Source organism: Camelus ferus, chromosome 30 (assembly GCF_009834535.1).
Source record: "Camelus ferus isolate YT-003-E chromosome 30, BCGSAC_Cfer_1.0, whole genome shotgun sequence".
NCBI classification, from domain to species: Eukaryota; Metazoa; Chordata; class Mammalia; order Artiodactyla; family Camelidae; genus Camelus; species Camelus ferus.
The window spans coordinates 19,471,773-19,491,382 of record NC_045725.1 but is presented as its reverse complement, the minus strand read 5'-3'; the positions used below and the strand labels follow the sequence as shown (position 1 = coordinate 19,491,382).

Below are 19,610 nucleotides of genomic sequence, written 5' to 3'. Positions count from 1 at the left end.
AGTGGTTCTTCATCTTAGCTGCACATTAGAATCACCGAGGGAGTTTTAAAAACTCCTCTAAACCCAAACTACAACTAAATTAAACAGAATTTTTCAGGGTAGGATTAGGATGCAGGCATCAATAGATTTTAAATCTTCCAGGAACTTCCAATATACAACCAAAGTAGAAAATCACTCCGTCAGTCCAATGGTTCTCCAACTGGAGCAGACATCAGAATCCTCTGATGACCCTCTTAAAACCCATCACGTGGCCACCCCTGGTTTCTGATTCGATGGTTGGTTGGGAATTGAGGGTTTGTAGTTCCAGTAAATTCCCAGGTGACGTGGAGATTGTTGATTCTAGGATCTCATACTTTAAGACTGTGCTTTCATCTTTTTTCTCTCCCTTTTTTCTGCCTAGCCCACGGCACCTTGTCTTCAAGGTCCAGGTTAAACCTCCTTGTGTGGGATAATGTCATAAATTATTCTAGTCACGCTGTTTTCTGTTGATACCTTTTATGTAGTAAGGAATTACTGGCCGCCTTATGGTGCCCTTGAATTGCACTGATTGATTGACTGATTATTGAATGGCACATGTTTTATCCCCTCCACCACACTCTGCATCCTGTGTACTCAAAGGGAAGGTGCCATGCTGTCTTGTGCTGCCTCACATTTCCTCTGCTCCCGGCTTGATGCTGCAGACCTGAAGGGGACTAACTGGATGTGGGGAGGCGTGGCTGGGTGTTTGGGGTACTAGATTCCTTGTTGATTAATTCCCTGACAGTCTGCTTTCTTCTCTTTCCTATGTATCATACCTAGAACCCTTTCAGAAATCACTGAATCCCTTTAACTCCTGGCATTCACCATTTACTTATTTGTTATATAAGGAAGCTAGGCTAATTCCTCTGCAAAATAACATTTTGCAGAGAAAAGAGCATGAGACGAGGAGTCAGGCGGGCCTGCGTAAAGCCTGCACGTTTGTACACCCATGCTGCACGTACTGTCTGCGGGTTCTCAGAGGCAAGCCACCTAGCCAGTTTGAGTTTTGCCAGCCTTATTTCTTTAACATGCATAACCATGAAAGTTACTCCTCGGAACTGAGTTTATATCAAAGAAAGTATGGGAAACATCAGACAAAAATCTTGGCATTTCCTAGGCACTCAGAACTATTAACACTCTTGCTTCCATCAAAATTTTAGTGTCTGTTTACCAAAACCATGCATTTTGATGTTGGCTTATTCCAAACAAGATGGAGTCTTAGTAAATACCACTTAAACTTCAATTACATGACTCTCTAAATCCTTAGTTTCCTAAAAGGGAATGGAGCTGGTGTGTTGCTGTTCTTTGAAAGTTATAGCTTCCTTTGCCATCCTCCCATGCAATTAACTTTTTAATCCTAGGCCCTCTGTACAGATGTATCCTTGAAAGACCTCTGACCTGCCAGGGTGGCCAACTGGCAACTCACCCTTGATTCTTCCCTGGGAAGTCTCATTTTTCAGATGTGTGAAAAGAAACTGCTTGGCTTGGCTGCATCATAGAGAAAGTACTGGCTCTGGACTGGGAGGACCTGACTTTGAATCTGAGTTCTGCCATGAACAAGATGTTGGGCACTTAAACTCTTTGGGACCCAGTTTTTAGTTACAATAATGGTCCTTGGACTAGAAAATCATAACCAACTACCTTTAAGTCTTAAAATCTTTGCCAGACATCGAGTTGAGGAGTTTACGTATTTTTATCTCATTTCAGAACCTGTGAAGAAGGGACTGTGACCATATCTATTATACAGATGGGGAAGTAGGCACAGAGAGGCTAAGGAACCTAAAGGAAGTCACACAGCTAGTAAGCAGTTATGCTAGGATTTGTATCTGAAAACCTAAATGATTATCCTTCCTGTTATGAGCCATTGCATTATCCCCCAGAATTACAAGAGTGCTTCCAGATTTAAAATATGATCATATATCTTTTTTCCAACAACATATATGATAGGCAGGGCATGTATCATTTGCCATTTGTGTAGAGATGAAGAAACTGAGGCTTCAATGAATTGAGGCTAAGGATGCCGTGAACCAAAAGAACAGATGGTGCTTATTTTCATGGAGTTTAAAATCAAGAGATTGCACAAGAAAGACAAATGTGTAATCAATATCGTGGGTGTCTTTAAAAAGGTTCTTTAATAAAGTCCTTTCATGAAGTTCTGTGCATCTGTCTATATAAAGGAAACTGTAAAACGAAACATAGATAGTTCAGCTGTTGAATTTCAGAGGCTAAGTCAGAATACTAAACTTTAGTCTCTTGGTAAATTATGCATTTCTTAAGACGCGCTTGTGTTTTCAGAGATAATATTTAGGGACGCTCACCTGGCTATATCCTGTGTTCTAACAGAGTGACTGGCTAAGGAGTGATGTAGGCAGTGGTTGACCAGAAACACCAAGCATGTGGCTAATAAGTGTGCTAGCCATGTGATCTCTGCACACGTTTTTTTTTTTGTTTTGTTTTGTTTTTTTCTATTTTAGAACAAAGAACTAAAAACCAAGGTGGCAATTTGGTCTGAAACTCCTAGGACCAAGGTATCTAAGGCTGTCTCTACAAGGTAAGGCCTTTCTTCCCCACTGCCGTCTGCCTTCACCATCCCTGCTGAACACGTTTGACATTCATCCCACCTGAGAAAGAACCCCGTGGATGGATACTTACGTAATCGTTTGTTTACTGTCTGTCTCCCGGTTCTTTGAGAGTGGGGACTGTATTCATCTCGTTCGCCACTGAACCCTTGAAGCCCGATGTATGAATACTTACTTGAATAAATGAATGAATAAATTTAGATATCTTTTCCCCTCTTCTTTGCCATAAAAACAAGCCCAGTCTTGGCTTCAACACTTCAAACAGTTCAGATTATCTCCCCTATTGTCCTTGTTCCTCTGTTGCTCATATTTTCTGTGTCATTGATGGGCATTTTAATCATAAATCGTGTGTATTTATTTGAATTTCCATGTCTGTATCTCAAATCAAGTAGATTGTAAATGTCAAGAGGACAGGACCAGTTCCTTGTTTTTCATTTTATTTCCTGCATTGTTAAGGACAAGTGTCTTCAGTAACTACTTAATAATGAATGAATGAAGCAATGACAATGACCCCTAAAGCGATGGAAACGGTGGTTGAAACCATCAAATCACTTTCTAATGTTGACAGAATCTGAAGTGACAGGTTTGTTAAAAAAAAAAAAAAGACTTCTGGGCTCAACTCTCATTTCCATAATACTCTATGAAATTATCACTTAAAAGAAAGCATAGTCTGTAATTACATGAATCATTTAGAAAGTGATTAAAAACTTCCTGTTCTAACAGCTTTTGAATTTCCCAGCCTGGTCTCTCTAGGGCAGAAACCCATTTTCTGAAATTCTCTTCTGCACAGGGCCTGACTGGAGAATCAGGCCCCTGTGATTAACATCAGTCTGGGAACTCAGGCAGCTCCCTCTTCAAACCATCCTGCAACCGTGCTTCCCTTTGCTAATGATATATGTAATTAGAGACCAGAGATGAAGCCATTATGAATCAAGTTTTCTAAAATCGTTGGGCCACCAGATGCTCAGTTATTAACTTTTTGGCCAGTAGCCCTGCAGTGTCTAACACAGAAAAGACAGTAAACCCCAGAAGTATTAAAGGAGAAAGTGGAAGGCCCAGATTTCAGAAGCAGTGAGAGTAGGTGTCACTTCAGTGGAGGAAGAGATGGAGAGTTTAGAATAAATAGAAAGGCCAGCATGACTTTCCAAGGGAAGGGACGATAGTCAATTTTTTGCTCCCTTATCAGACACACCCACTTGGCGCAGTGAGGCATCATGGCCAACCTCAGCTGCTTTGACCTCGGAGGGAATGGAGCCAGAGTGACGCCGAGGAGGGACCAGCAGGTTGTCTCCATATTGCTCTGACTCCAGAACTGAATGCTGAGACTCTGGCTGGCACAGAGTGGGTGTGTTTGAAAGAATGACTTCTCGGCCAGTTCTTTAGTTGCAGTCAATTAACAAAGGTAGTTTTAAAGGCTTTTTTCCTCCCCATGACTTGGGAAAAGTCAAATGGGAAAATTTCCTAATCAAAATAGGGAAGCCAGTCTGAAATATGCCCTTTGTTTTTTGATTTTGGATAGAAATTCTAATAGTCATGATCTGTCTATAATGATGGATCTCATTGTTTCCAAAATGAAATCCAGCCAGTTGGCGGTTTGAGAATGCAGGTGGGAGTGTGGTGTGGTAAGTCTGGATTTACCAACATACAATGGAATTATGACTCTAGAGAGGAACTGGAGTATAAAAGTAGCCATTAATGCAGAGAAAAAAAGGTTTCACATACATTTCAAAGTTAATCTTGTCAAATCTCTTAAATCATTCATAAACTATAGTTCTATGTTATCTCTCAGCACAAAAAAAACAATTTTTTTTATTTTTTCTTAAGCATTAGAACATAGATGTTTCCTGAGTTGAACACGAAAGAAATGATTTGCTGGACATTAGGGGTCAGATTGTTAGGAAACAGCAACAGTGAAACACACAGATATGTGGTATTTTTTCCTCAATGTGGGGGCATGTTATGACTATTTAATATTATATATTTAAATACTAGACTTACACAGTGAAGAGAGAAGTTTAGGCTATGAGAAACCCACAGAACTAAAGCATCCTGACCCGACAGTTGGTTTGTGTTTCCCGTCTCCGAGTCCCTCCGGCACAGGTCCTCACTGAAGACAATGGCAGACACAGGCTCTCACTGTCTCCCACTTCCCCTCACGCTCGCTCACGCCCATCCTTTTACAACCAGATGCATAAGGTTAAGGCTTCCCAAAATGTGCTGTGCTTCTACTGTGTCTCATGGGGAATTAAAATCAATCAATTAACCATCATCGCTTAGGTTAAAGCCACTAGGTCAGACTTGGCAGTACAGCGGTGGCGGAGATGGTGGTGCTGGTGGTAGAGCAACTGTACCGACAACATTGTGTGTGCTCGATGTTGATGACTGTGTGGTCTTTTCTACAGTGAACTGAAGACTGAAGGCACGACCCCCTACGTGATGCTGGTTAGGCTACGGAGATGAGCTGGCTGGCTGAAGATCGGAACGAGAAAGATCACTCCTCTGTGGGACTTCTTTATTCCTTGAAACGGTCTAAGCTTGTGTATTAAAATGGCTCAATGCCAGTATTTAATGGAGTTTATCATATTGTATTTAATATACGCATTGATAGCTTGGCAAGAGGATGACCTTTCAGAAAAGCAAACAAATAAATAATCAAGGAAAGGAACTCTTTCTTCAAAGCTTACTAAGTGGATAAAGAAACCAGTTGCTTTTCTATGATGGAAGATGAATTTTGCTTTAAACTTAAAAAAAAAACAAAAATTGGATTTTTTTGTGGGGGGGCAGAATTTTTGCTGAAGGGACTAGTTAAGGTTGTCAAATTCGACTTTTTGATAGTGGTTTTTACATAAAGTCATCCCTCAGTATCCACAGGGGATTGGCTCCAGGAGCCCCTCAGATACCAAACTCATGAGGACGCGCAGGTCCTGTATGTAAAATGGCGGAGCACAGCCGGCCCTCTGCATCCACGGGATCTGCATCCTAGGATTCAACCAATCGTGGACGAGCAACCTGCAGATACAGAGGACTAGCTGTTTAAAATAAGGAAGAGCGTACAGGCATACCTCTTTTTATTGTGCTTCACAGATACTGTGTTTTTTACAGATTGAAAGCGTGTGGCAACCCTGCATTGCCAGGTGATGGTTAGCATTTTTAGCAATAAAGTGTTTTTAAATTAAAGTATGTACATTGCTTTCTTTTTAAAGGCATAATGCTGTTGCAAACTTACCAGGCTACAGTATAGTGTAAACATAACTTTTCTATGCACTGGGAAACCAAAAAAATTCGTGTGACTCACTTTATTGTGATATTCTTACTGTGATGCTCTGGAACGCAGCCTACAATATCTCTGATATACGTCTGTATATGTGTGTGAAAAAGTGGTATTTTTTCCTTGTTGTGGGGGCATGTTATGACGATTTTAAAACCCTATAAAGCCATTAGGAAAAGCAAGCCTCCGATGACTTTATCTTTTTTTTAATTTATTTTTTATTTTATTATTTATTTACTTATTTTTTAATCAGTCTTTTTTGGGGGGTGGTAATTTGAGTTTTTTGTATATATATTTTTTAATTGAAGTATAGTCAATTACAAGGTGTCAATTTCTGGTGTACAGCATAATGCTTCAGTCACACATGAACATACAAATATTCATTTTCATATTCTTTTTCACCATGTTACTACATGATATTGACTATACGTCCCTGTGCTACACAGTATGAACTTGTTGTTCATTTATTTTATTATGTTAGTTTAGAATCTGCAAATCTCGAACTCCCAATTGATCCCTTCCCACCCCTTTTCCCCCCTGGTAAACATAAGTTTGCTTTCTATGTCTGTGAGTCTGTTTCTGTTTTGTAAATAAGTGTGTTTGTCTTTTTGTTTTAGATTCCACTTATAAGTGATATCATATGGTACTTTTCTTTCTTTCTGGCTTACTTCAGTAGAATGACAATTTCCAGGTCCATCCATGTTGCTGCAAATGGCATTATTTTATTATTTTTTATGGCTGGGTAGTATTCTATTGTATAAATATACCACAACTTCTTTATTCAGTCATGTGTCGATGCACATTTAGGTTGTTTCCATGTCTTGGCTATCGTAAATTAAGTTTTAATTTATTTTAATGGAGGTATTGGGGATTGAACCCAGGACCTCATGCATGCTAAGCATGTGCTCTACCACTGAGCTATATACCCTCCTCTCTCTAATGACTTATCTTGAATTATTTACGATGAATGCACGGGGGCAACAGATTCTGCCTGTGTGAAACAGCATTACCTGCCAGGGATAAAGTTGAGAGAATTGTGCCAAGACTTGATCTGCTTGCAATGGAAGAGTTGCTTATCTTTAAATTAAAAGCTCATCATCATCTTGGCAAAGCCTATCTGAGTAACACGTGGAGGCAGAACAACTCTGGGAACAAGGCAGCTTTTGCAAACAAACCTTTGAAAGGAAGCTGTACAGCTGTGGTCTTGCACTGGCCTTGAACATCGGTCCTTTCGCCAGTCTGTGCCTAAGAGAGAGAGAACCACCTGCCTCAGCGTTTTATAATGAGGAAGAAATAGATTGCAATACATTGAGATGCTTACGTACCATAGAACACTTCAACTTGTTAACTGCTGATTTTATAAACCTATCACTTAAAATTATTAGAGAAGTTCCCTTGCAAATCCCAGTCTTTAAACATACAGTAAATTAGGAAGTTTAGAGAGATGGATAATAAAAATCACTTGGCCAAGTACAAATCACTTCTTTCCTAGTTCCTAATGGACATCATGTTTAATGCGACACCATTTCCATACTGATACTGATTTCAAGTTCCCCATCCACCATACGTTCACCTTCAGCACAGAAACAAGGTTGCTTTGAGTACACAAAATAATTGGTAAAAATGCATTTTTATTTGAAAAGTGTGCAGAAACAATCACTGAATACAGTTCTCAGCCATAGTATTCAAACCCAGACACCACAAAATCATTGGATGCTATGATTTCTGAAGTTACTAGAACTTTGGTACAACAAGATAATGACCTAACAGTGTTTGTCAGACCCCTCAAGTCTATTCAGGGGCACAGAGGATAAAAACTCCATGTTTAAGGTTTTAATTTACATTCATAGCACTAGACAAAACAGAGAGCTGTGGCAATGACAGACAGAACCATTACACGTGCTTAGCCTAAAAGTGCGGGTAATGTCACGTAAGGGTAGACCATTGGGAGACAGTAAAGCACTTCAGTGTTATGTCAGAACGTTGTCTACTTGTAACACATTAAGCAGGATATTTACTTTCCTCAAATAATTTCAGATACAGTCAGTATCTTTTACAAGGTTATGGGCACAAAAGCCCTATTGATACAAGGAAGATTTTGACCAAATTGTAATACCCTGTCTAGAATGCAATTGGGCTCCTTCAAAGAAACTCTAGATGTTAGACAAAATGAAAGAGAACTCATATTTTTTTAAATAATTTGAGATATATTAAAAATTTTCAGTTAAACACAATGACCGCCAGTCGATTACCCGTTTAAAGTGTCCAATACCTACTAAAATTAATGTCCTGTCCCTGGTATGACGCTTCTTTTTACAGGGGCTGTGAAATTATGACTATGGTATTTTATTATTCTTACCTTAGGATAATAGTGTCTGTTTATGAAATGGAGCATAATTTCCAAACCAGTTTCTTCCATCTGGTCTCCTGGGGGCCTGACATGAACCCTGCGAGGCACTTAGGATTTATAAGCCTCATACAAGAAGTTGTATTTAATGACACACCCATTGCCCCCAGATTGTTCTTTCTGGCCACTTTCCTTTCTGGAATAATAGGTTTCCTCTCTGAGAGCATTTGAAAAAATAACCCGCAGAACAGAAGAGTAAGGACAAGCATATGTTATTACTTTACTGCGACAGACTTGTGATGAGCCAACAGACACAAGGACCTATTAGGTTAAGGTCAGACATGCCGGCTCCGACAGACTTTGCTAATGATCTTTAAAGGCTAAGTCAGCTGAGGGATATTCGCTGTGACTTCCAGGACCTGTTGGGAAGAAAAGGAGCTGGGAATCAAATTTAAATGGCTCCATTCAAAGATGGTTCCTTTGTAGTTGTTTTTTGTTTTTCCTTTAGAAGATGACAACCTTTTAAATAACCACATTATTTGGGTACGAATGTTTGTTTGTTTGTTATTCTCTCTAGATATGACAATATCTCAACCACAGACTGTTAGTAAAAAGAGCTCTGCAGACAGGCATCTTTGTGATGCTACTTCTTGAAAAATTAATCAAAGTGCAATTTATGAGAAAATTAGATTCAGGTAGAGAAAATCAAATGTTTCTAAATTTTTCAAATTTCGATGCCAAAAATGAAACGTGGTGTTTAAATATTTTTATTAGCTTAGTTCTAAGGGCATAAATCTCTAATTGATAGATAAAAATGATGGATAAATATTTGTCACAGATCTAGTCCCAAAACTCTTTCTGTTAATGTTTCTTGGTTTTTTTTTTTCCTACCTAAAAGTCAACCTTGTAAGTATGGTCTTCTCTGTGTTTGCCAGAGTTAGGAACTCTGTTTAGACAACTTTAAACTCTAATCTCTCGTTATAGCTCTTGCTCAACAATGTCATCATGGTTGGGTCTCCACCCAAGAACTCTTAAGGCAATAAGTTTATAAAATTCCCTGTTCATCTAACACTGCGTGATACCGGTCCTACTTTATGCGACAAGTATCTTGATAGATTCACGCAGCATGGAGACAACACGCAGCCCAGATAATATTCTCTATCTGTTTTCCATGTTGAAGAGCTCAGCACGCTCCCCAGGATAAGCTAATATCATCTTGGTCAAAGATCAAGAAGAAAATACAGCTTTTGGTGAATTCTTAGACAACCTTTTCAAATATAGGCAGCATCCTGAAAAATGATAAAGCTTTCCCTAAAACATTCAAATAGACTTCTTTTAATACTTTAAAGCTTTGTACTAGAAGGTGAAAGATAATTGTTCTATTACTTTGGCTAACATAGCTCTCAGATCTTCCTTTTAAAGAGTAAGTATCTTAGGAAACCAGAAACATCAATATTATCTCTTTACAGTTTGAGTTTTAAACTCCAAAATTCTTTATGGATGAGGATTCTCCCTCAAAATTTTAGTGCACTACACAAAGAACAGAGCATATGTACCCCCCCCCCTTTTTTTTTAAGTGAACAGACACAGAACAGTGAACAATCCTGTTTCACAGACACAAGGTTCCAGGTTCTATTCTACACCTAGTTACACACCATATCTCTTACACCTGCTGCTTCTCCGTCTAACTGCTGCAACACCCCATTGGTGAGGACATATATGTACTTCATCAAAGTTGTTGATTCCCGGTGGACAAAATTTATAGCTTAAAGAATAGTTCGGATGTTACTAAATTAGCTTTTAATGTGGCCAGTCCTTCTCCCTGATCAAGCTTCTCTCTCTTATAAAGGAGACAAGAAAGGGCTGATTAAAACTCTTGCCCAGTTTCTCCTGTCTGTACAGATTGGCAGAGGGTAACTTACACTAGAAGCATAATAAAGACACGCACTGATACATAACACGGCCTGCCTGGTTAAAAACGACAGATCAAATATTTACTTTAGAAAATGCTGGTTTTGAATTTTTTGCAGTGTGATAGCTGATAATCTGGAAATGATAGAAAACTGGCTAGAGTGATGGCTGAAGAATTTTAAAACCCTTGTGTAGAGACCTGCAAGCTCAATTCCCAGCATTTAGCACTTTCTCTGCCCGTTTGTGACTTGGTACCCTCATCACACCAAGACAGACATGTTCTCTCAACTATTTTTGATACATTTTTCAAAAGACTATTTTTTTTTACACTGAAAGGTAACATTATACTTAATCACAGTTAGAGTCTCAAATAATGTCCACTTCACAAGAAGTGAGCCAGGGGACCAGGAGATGATGATAATAATCTCCAGATTTGCATAACACCCTTCTACCCTTGGCTGAAGACATCAGAATACATGGAGCTGCATTAGTGTCTGTGGCACTGACATGGTGTTATTGGAGAAGAGCTATGTGGATGGAGACAAATTTGGTCACGGAATATCTGAGGCACTATGTTAAAGCAATGTAAACATCAGACTGCTGTAAATGCTCCAGAAATGCTTTCTGTATCAGAAAGGAATTTTGTGTACATTTTAAATCATTCTCCAAAATACAATACGTTTTACTAAAGCATTTGGGACTTAATAAGTAATACATGCTGTGGTGTGTTCAATGGCATATACAGTTCTTTAAAAATGGTCTATAACCTTCTTGGCCCTGAATTAATATGAAATTGTAAAATTAATTATACGGAATTCTGAAATAATGAAAAGAGATTTCTAGTCATGGTTACATAGAATTTGGGGTCTTATGTCAAACTTGACAGAGAAAAATTTTTTTAGATCAAGTATTTATAAGTAGGATACTATTTTAATTTTCTTGTCTGTTTTAAATTCCATTCCTCTTGAGATTATTACCCAGTAACCATTATTTTTATAGGAACATTTCTATAATTATGGGCACCGTCACCCTCGGCTTCCTGCTCCGCTATCAAATAATGATCTTAAAATCGTCCCTGAATCAATGCTCGTTAAATATCGGACAGTGACAGGATCTTGGCATAAGTGAATCAATCCTATAACTGGAAAATAAATGGAAACAAAAAGACGCATCCAAAAGAGAATGCTTTCTGGATTTTAGAAAGGCTAAATATCCCCTATGATGGAAACACAGGGGACATCACAATTTGAACCCAAAGAAGAAATTGATACAATGACCACAAAAGTTCACCAAATTTTGCCATGTCAAGGGTTACCTTGTTTTTGCTCATATTTCTTCCAGAAGAAACGTCTTTGATGTTAGCTAATAGCCTTCTATCCTCTTGGCACAGGCACTGAGGTCATGAACAGCATCACAGAGAAAAACATCACGGGAGGGGATAACCAGTCATGAGTAATCTTAGAGGCTGGCATCGCGCTGCAGAAACCAGAGGAACTGGGCAGTTAACGCTGAACATCTGTTAATCCGTCAAGTGGGTCGCTCCATCAAGGATTCCACATCACCTCGATTCATGGCACATTTCTGGGTCTTATGATTAGATAATCCCCTGGATCTGTGTTCCTAAAACTGATTTATACGAGACAGATTTTGGTAGAGAGAGGTTAAAGGCAGGGGACTGGGACTGAGAGTTCCCAATGTTTGTAACTTAATCAAAAAAACCTGTAGAGGGTATAGAAAAGTGAAGTTTAATTGGCAAAATTTTATACGAAGAGGAATTATCCTGGAGGAAAATCATATGCTCGTAATAAAAAGAGAAAACTTAAAGTTCAATGCCTTTACCATTGATGACTGACTGGAAAACTTAAATAATAGTTTAATAGGAGTGACATGTTTATCAGAAACTAAAATCAAAAATGAATGTAATATTAGTTTAGATACAGTAAGGATAGGCTGATGGAAAATATTTCTGTGATCATTTTTGGAAAGAAAAGGTAGCTTTATGTAAAAAATTAAGCAACCAAATTTTTGGGGAGCTAAGATACAGCTCCATCCTTGCCAACCCCCAGATATAGTTCAACCATGTGTATTCCGCCTCAGGCAAAATAAAAACAGGTGCTAAATATGCTGTAATATGGCATGAGGTATCATCAAATTTTTTTGCGATGAATGACATGAGAATTCAGAGTGACCATAAAATTGATCCAGCATTCTTCTGCAGTTGTTGATCTACAAAGTGACACACCTGTATTTCTACAACTGAGTCAAAGCCAGGGCTGGGTATGGACTGGAGGGAAGAAATGTGATTTAGAGTTTCCAGTACTTCGTAAACTAAGAAGACATCTATAATTAATAGTCACTTTTTATTTCATATCACCAGCATATTTTAACTAAAAAAAATTAAGGCTAAATAGTTTTTCTTGAGTGTATTTTTAAAGCAATGTTTAACAAGCAGCAACCTCACTTCTCCTTGTGACTATTTATCATGATTTGCTAAGAAATATGAAATGTGAGGCTGAATATTATACTAGTTTCTAAAATTTTGTTTGAATTGGAAGCTTCTGGAGACTCTCTCAATCCCAATTGATAATGTCAGCTTCTAATTGGCTTGCGTGAAATTTGGCTAAGGAACTCTCCCAGACATCTGTAACAGGCACATTCAATTTCAGCTGTCCAAATGCCATGTTCCCATACCTTCTCCCAGGGCATGTCTCTTGTCCTCCGTCATTCACAGTCCTACTCATGTCTACCTGCCATTTATTAAGAATATGCAAGTGGCATTATTACACAGTCTCCTACATTTGCTCAGAAGTCTGACATTCATCCTCTCATAACCTTATCAGTAATGTAGTCATTCCAGCACAGCTTACAGGGAGTACATAACAATGCCATTCTTGGTGAACCACATAGAATTCTTTATCGTGTATGCATTTTTAGCTAACACGTTTTCCCCAGTGCAAACCTGAAAGTACGCATCAGATTCTATCTAAGAAGAAAATCCAACCTTTTTTTTAAAAAAATCATCTTTCCATGTTCCCCCTTTAGAAGCCTATCCTTGTCCCCAGTGTGACAAGGTAATTTGTTCTGATTCAAAACTCATTGGTATTTCTTCTTGTATGCTCTCTTATATCCCATTTTTGTTGGAAGAAAACCAGGTTGAGCATCCATGATGGTTTGATCACATGGGGAAATCTCTGCTCTTGTTTGGAGGGGCCTCATGGACAACTGGTCAATTCTTTTGAAAACTGTTGACTAATCCACTTTCTTAAAATAGATGTTCAGGCAGGAAAAGAAAGGCATGCCATGATGCATCGTCTACTCAACAACAATTGTGTGGTGTTTCGCTGTTTTTGGAAGTGATGTTTGCACGGGGTTCTGGATGATCAGTTCGTAGGCAGAGTCTAGCAGGCACATTTCTTCTCTGCTGGCTTCTCCCCATCCAGCTTCCCCGAGCTTCCACCATTGACAGTGTCGGGGACTTGGGTCTTCTCAACACATTGTTCCATCCGTTTCATTATTAAGTCCAGAAGGGTTTCCACAGCTTTCTCCACATTCTGGCCAGTCGCTGCACTTGTTTCAAAATAGGGTATGCTAGCATGGAAGAGATGACAAACATTTTTGAAAGGAAGAAACCACAGAAGATACAACAAGATGTGCCAATGAGTCACATGTGCGAAAACATGGCTGGCTGAGAGACTGTGAAATAATCACGGGTTTTGCTGTTAGCAAAATGAGTTGGAAAACAGCCTTGTTTTTCCTTAGTGCGTGAAAACTGGTGAGCTGCTTTTTAGCGTGGGGGTAACCCGTTTTGTGGGCAAGGAAACTGATACAGGAGGTGATCATGGACTTGAAGCCAAGGCATCATCCTGATTTTAAAAAACTGAAGAGGGTAAAAATGCTGAAACCAGTGATTACTATTACCATAAAAATATTACTTGCCTCCAATCAGTCATCGAAGTCTGATTTAGAAATTAAGCATGAACTGAATAGGATATTAACATGAATACAGTCTATGTTTATTTGGAATTCAAAGTTTCAAGAAGGTATGTACATTTTTAAAGCTTTCAAGGAGAATCCTGGAGTAAGAAAAATTGGCAGGTTTGGCAAAAATGCTTAAATTTTAAAAAGAATGACAATTTCTGACTTTGGAGGTCAATTTACAATCACATGAAGTATTTACATTTTTTTTAACCTGCCATTTAAGCTCACTTAGGATAACGACTGCAATATTGTGTCCAGATCAGGTACTGTTCCTTAGAGTTTTGTAGCTATTAATTGAGAGGCGTTAAGAGTGTCGTGTTGAGAAGCACGGGCTCTGATCTCAGGCTGCCTGGGTTGAGTTCAAGCTCTGCTGCTTACTAGCTGTGTGGCCTTCCACCTGTCACTTAATCTGCGTCTCAATCCCTCATAGATAAAGTGGGGTAACTGCAGACTCCCTACATATGATTATGAAGGGTGAGGTGAGTTACAGTCTAGGAACAGTTGCTAGCATGTAATAAGCATTCTGTAAATGTCAGCTGCTATTATTGTTAAATAACTCATTAAAGACATCACACACATTCCTCTGGAAGACCCTTCTCATTCACGTGTCGTTCCTGAATCAAGGGGAGTCCCCCCGGTGTCAGTCCTGTGTCCCTGCCCCTCACCAAGCAGCAGTGTGCAAGGTCAGAGGGCACCTCCGCGGAGCCAGCTCACCTGTACTTGTCAGCCAGGTCCCGGGCTTGCCGTTCGCTGACTTCCCTCTGGTCTGGCAGGTCTGCCTTGTTGCCAATTAATACTATATCTGGGTTTTCACAGTAAGCATTTGCTTGCAGTTGGCCTTGGAAAGAAAACAGATGGAATCAGCAAGTTAGTTATAAACAAGTGATGTCAAATGACTGCTCACACTTCAGAGTCCTAATCTAATTGCTCATCTCCAGCTTGGCTGCTTGCTACTTACGTCCTATTAGCCAAGTTACTTAACTCTTCCCAGCCACAGTTTCCTCATCTGTAAAATGGAGACAATGCCTCACGGACTGCACATTGTGAGGATTAATAACAATGCACATCCAGCACCTGTATGAATACCTACCCGTGCTCTTTACAGCTGGGGAAATGCCCTCTGAGATGAACGCACTGCTTTCCATACCTGTCGTCCCTCAAATATAAGTGGAGATAATAGAATGTGATCTTAAAGTATGTAAGTTTGCTCTCTCCTTTAGAAGGCTGCTACGTTTCCCATCCTGAAGTTCAAGGTGATGATCTATTAGAGCAGAACATTTTTGAATTACCATGAATTCATGCAGAAACAATATTGAGACAAGTCAGTTGTTTTTCTCTTTTCTCCAGGAGATACTGTTTAAAAGAGAAGGGGGCATGATGGAGGGGGAGGAGGAGGGGGAAGGGGAGAAGGGGAAAAAGGAGAAGGAGGAGAAAGCAGGGAAGGAGTAAGGAAGGAAGGAAGGTAGGAAGGAAGGAAGGAAATTATAAGAAACTTGTCAACCTATGTTTTCAAGGTCACAGGACTATTTTACTGTCTACTTCAAGGCATGCTCTGTGCAACCTTGCCGAGGACAGAGGAAGAAGACAAAGGCTTACTCTGTAACACCAATTATTCGGGTATTAGAAATTAAAGCCTTATTAGAGATGGCAATTAATTATCTCAAATCACAAGAAAATCCTCCTGAAAAAAATTTAAAAACAAGGGAGCATCTCATTTGCCTTGAAAAATGATGAACGAATCATTTTCTGAAAGAGTTGAATAATCTTATCTCCTTATCTCCCCATGATCTAATAATAACCCCCAAATCTGGATAAAGAAACGAAATAAAATAATATGGAAATGAAGATAGAATAAACACTCATTTGGAGAAGCAACAAAGTAAGTCAGAATTTGTTGGTGTTTTTCCCCATTGGAGCAACTGTGTTAGTGAACTTACATTTAAGGCAGTTATATATTTATATTATTGATTGTATGTAGCATGTAACAATAAGATGTGTATACATTTGAGAATCTCCTCAGCCAGACGGTCAGGAGCTCTGGGGTATCACAGTGGAACAAAGTAGACCAAGCCTGCACCTTCACAGAACTCACAGCCCTAGTGGTGCAAAGAATCAAGACCACAACGAAGAAATATTATAATACAACGTCGGGGGTGGCAGCGACCACGCGAAGCACCAAGTGCACTGAAGTCACACAGAATGACACACAGCCCTGTTTTAGATGAGGTGCTCTGGGAACGTGCCTCCCAAGAGATAAATGAGGTTTGAACAAAATCCCGAAGGAGCTGAAGGAACTGACACACGCTGTACATGGGAAGAGAGAAATCAAGGCAGAGGGAAGCAGGAACCAAAGGCGCCCAGGCAGGACCGCGCTTTTCAGGAGGGGCACTCTGGCTGGAGGCCGGTGAGCCGCGCAGCCTGAGAGGAAGTCGGTCACGACGGCCTGGCAGGTGGCAGAGGCCTCTGGATTTTACCCCAAGGGAGATGGGAAGTCCCGAAGGACTTTGAGCAGAGGAATAACACAATCTAATCTTTTAAAAGATATCACTCTGGCCACAGGCAGCCCCAATAAATCTAGAAATGACAAGGGGCACCAGCCCTGCGGGGCTGCTGGTAGGTCCCACTGGGACAAAGCTGGTGTTTGTAATAAAAAAGGCAAATGAAATACTGTCTTCAGTGCTACATCAATTAAAAAATAAAGGAAATATCAACTATCCCTCTTCAGTGCGGACATGTGTTCAATCTGCCTCTCGTAACGGACGAGGCCACTTTTACACTTTATATTACGTTTAAGTTGCCATGAAAGCTGGAGATTTTTCTATACAAGTCTTCCTCATATCTGCACACTTTTCAAAAAAAAAAGCAAAATATCTACGTGAGCTTATTGACTGCCACGCTGCAAACCTTACCTTCCTGCGGCTGCTCTGCTCCGAAGCCACTTCTCACCTAATTAACCCGAGTCAATTAACCCTTTAGTTAACCCACGTGCAAGGGCACACATCGCTGGTGCCAGGGTACCCTCCCAGAAAACGCTGCTGTTTTCCCATGTCCTCTCCAGACTACATGTAGCAGATGTGACAGCTCACTTAGTTGTTAAGAAGTCCTTCAAGACTTACTGGACAAGTGGAATGAATGGCTTGTCAACTGCAGTAACAAAGACCTTAAGTGTATGTGGTGAGGAAGCCTTGTCACCTTCTTCTAAGATGTCAAAGGAAGATACAATTTCAAGCCACCTTGACTGAGCCACATAAAAACCACCACTTTGAAGGTGACACTGAAAGCACTAAACTATTGTGACTTGTTAATCTGTGGTCCCCAATCTGGTTTCGTCTTGTGAGGCCAACAAGCAAATGGAGCTGCTGGGTCCCAAAGTGGCCAACGCAAGTTACTCAGTCCCACTTACTCATCCAGTTTCTGACATTTAAGAAGCTCTGTTGACTGGTGAGGTCAAACATTAATAAGAAACCCATGGCGTCTCTGAAAAATGCAGTGGTGAGGCTCCGGAATCTGCCAAGAGAACACAGTGGATAGTTCTGAAAGTTAGTCCACATGCACATGATGATGACAACAAACAACCCTATGGCCCTTTCAAATATGACATCTCCATGACATCCCTCTGGATTATCCTACAGAATGGGAGAGTGGGCAGAGAGACGGCTGGAGGGCCACAGGAGAACTCCTGGTTGTGGATTTGTTTAAGATCACATCCCAGTCGTACGTTCCACAGCGCATACGCACACAGAGTTTGTACCCTTCCATCACACACTTGCTTACACAGCCCCTTGGAATCTTTCTCTTGTTGGCTCGTGGGTACCTTGTGGCCCACAATTACAACATAAGCCACTTTAGAGTTGGGACTTTAACTTACATGTCTCAATTTTCCTGTCTGTGCCCAGAAGGAAGCTTGGCACATGGGAGACTGAAAATGAATGCCTGCGACTACAGACAGAAAACCACAACTTCTTAGCAGCTGGAACTGGGACGACTCTTTTGTAGGGAAAGACAATGTTGGTGAGAGAACTCTTTTATAAGGACTTTTGGGGGATAAAACTAAGCTTTAGGCTGGCATGCCTGTCTCTTAAGGAGCGAGAAAGCAGTGAAGAAAGGAGGAAAGGGAAGATGATTAGGGGGAACCAAGGGAAGGGCAGAGAAACTTAGTAGTTGGTGAGAAGAACCAAGAACATCCATCTCTAATGGAGGATTTTGAAGAATACACTCCCTCATGTGCGATGTGAAGACTCTCTCTCCTGCTGCTTCCGTCTCCCCCTGCCAACATCGTCAGGGAAGTTGAAGATGCGCTGAGATCCACTTCAATGTCAGGAACAAGCAAAACCAGAGATCACACATAGGGTCCAGAGAAGGTTTGGGTGATATTGATAAAGGTGTGAGTTTGCTAACTGGTTTTTAGGAAGTCACATGACTTTGAAATAAGAGACGCATATCACTTCCTATCCTAAATGTCCTTCTAATTTTGGGTCTCCTATGTTATCTGATTTGTAGACCCTTGGGTTTCCTCAGGGTTCTCTTCTTGACCCCTCCTCGCTCTACATACTTTCACTAGCTAATCTCATCACTTCCCTGGCCCAGTGATCGCCTGTATATTAAACCCCAAATTTATAGATCTAGATCTTTCCGGCCCTCCACACTGTTGGATATTTCCACTTGGAGGAAACGAAGGTCCCCCCAACCTCACACGCCTAAAACCGCACTGGCTCCTCCTCCTGACTTCTCTTTCTGTCAGCGGCATCACCACCCTCCGTGGTCGCCACAGCCTCTTTCTACTTCACGTGTTCTGTACGAACAGTCAACAAATATCTCCTGACCTTCTCACTTCTGTCCCATTGATTCTGTAAATCCTCTGCTAAAAACATTGAAGTGATGATCCATTGCTCTTAAGAGAACGACTGAACTTTTTAATAATCTATCAAGGCTCTGCATGAACTAACCCTGCTCATCCGTCCAGCTTCATCTCTTGACTACCCACAGGCACGCTGATCTTCTTTTAGTTCTTAGAAAGTTCACTCTCCCCGCTGAGCTTTCACACATGCTGCTCTTTCTGTGGGTAACCCTGCCTTCATGCCTCCTGTACCTCCTACCCCTTCAGCCTGGGTAAGATGCCCTCACACATTAAATGGTATCACTTCCCCTGCAGCCTCCCCAACACCCACATCTGAGTTTGGACACCTCCTGATGCGTCTGCCCCCCTCCCTTTGTTTTCCATCCTATTACTGTCCTAAAGTGATATTGCAATGGTTCCTTTGTCTAAATTCCACCCTAGACCAGAAGCTCCAAGAAAAAAGGAGCTGTGTTTCCAACTTGCTATCCGTTGTGTTTTCATGGCCTTAGATATTTGATCCCTAAATGTTTGCCAAGTTAAGAGAAAGAAGTAAAGAAAGAGAATAGCAAAGGATACAAAATTATTAAAGATTTAAATGACTTCAATAGAAAGCAATACTTTTAATTCCAAAGCAGGGAGATGAGATATTTTCATGACTACTTATTTCTAAAA

General features: G+C 40.3%; 2 protein-coding genes across 5 annotated transcripts in view; one reads left to right on the top strand and one right to left on the bottom strand.

Moving 5' to 3' along the window:
• Positions 1-6,059, top strand: part of CCDC68 (coiled-coil domain containing 68) — a 43,545-nt gene extending 37,486 nt beyond the window's left edge. For all 3 annotated transcript variants that reach the window (XM_006182755.3, XM_032470671.1, XM_032470670.1), the window contains 2 exons: positions 2,493-2,569; positions 5,000-6,059. In XM_006182755.3, the coding sequence (XP_006182817.1) occupies positions 2,493-2,569; positions 5,000-5,057 (135 nt within the window). In that variant the 3' untranslated portion in view covers positions 5,058-6,059. The remainder of the gene's footprint in view (positions 1-2,492; positions 2,570-4,999) is intronic.
• A 1,417-nt stretch (positions 6,060-7,476) lies between these two features.
• Positions 7,477-19,610, bottom strand: part of RAB27B (RAB27B, member RAS oncogene family) — a 160,997-nt gene continuing 148,863 nt past the window's right edge. For both annotated transcript variants that reach the window (XM_032470673.1, XM_006182754.3), the window contains 3 exons: positions 17,505-17,608; positions 14,816-14,939; positions 7,477-13,711 (listed from right to left, as the gene is read on the bottom strand). In XM_032470673.1, coding sequence (XP_032326564.1) covers positions 13,522-13,711; positions 14,816-14,939; positions 17,505-17,608 — 418 coding nt within the window. In that variant the 3' untranslated portion in view covers positions 7,477-13,521. The remainder of the gene's footprint in view (positions 13,712-14,815; positions 14,940-17,504; positions 17,609-19,610) is intronic.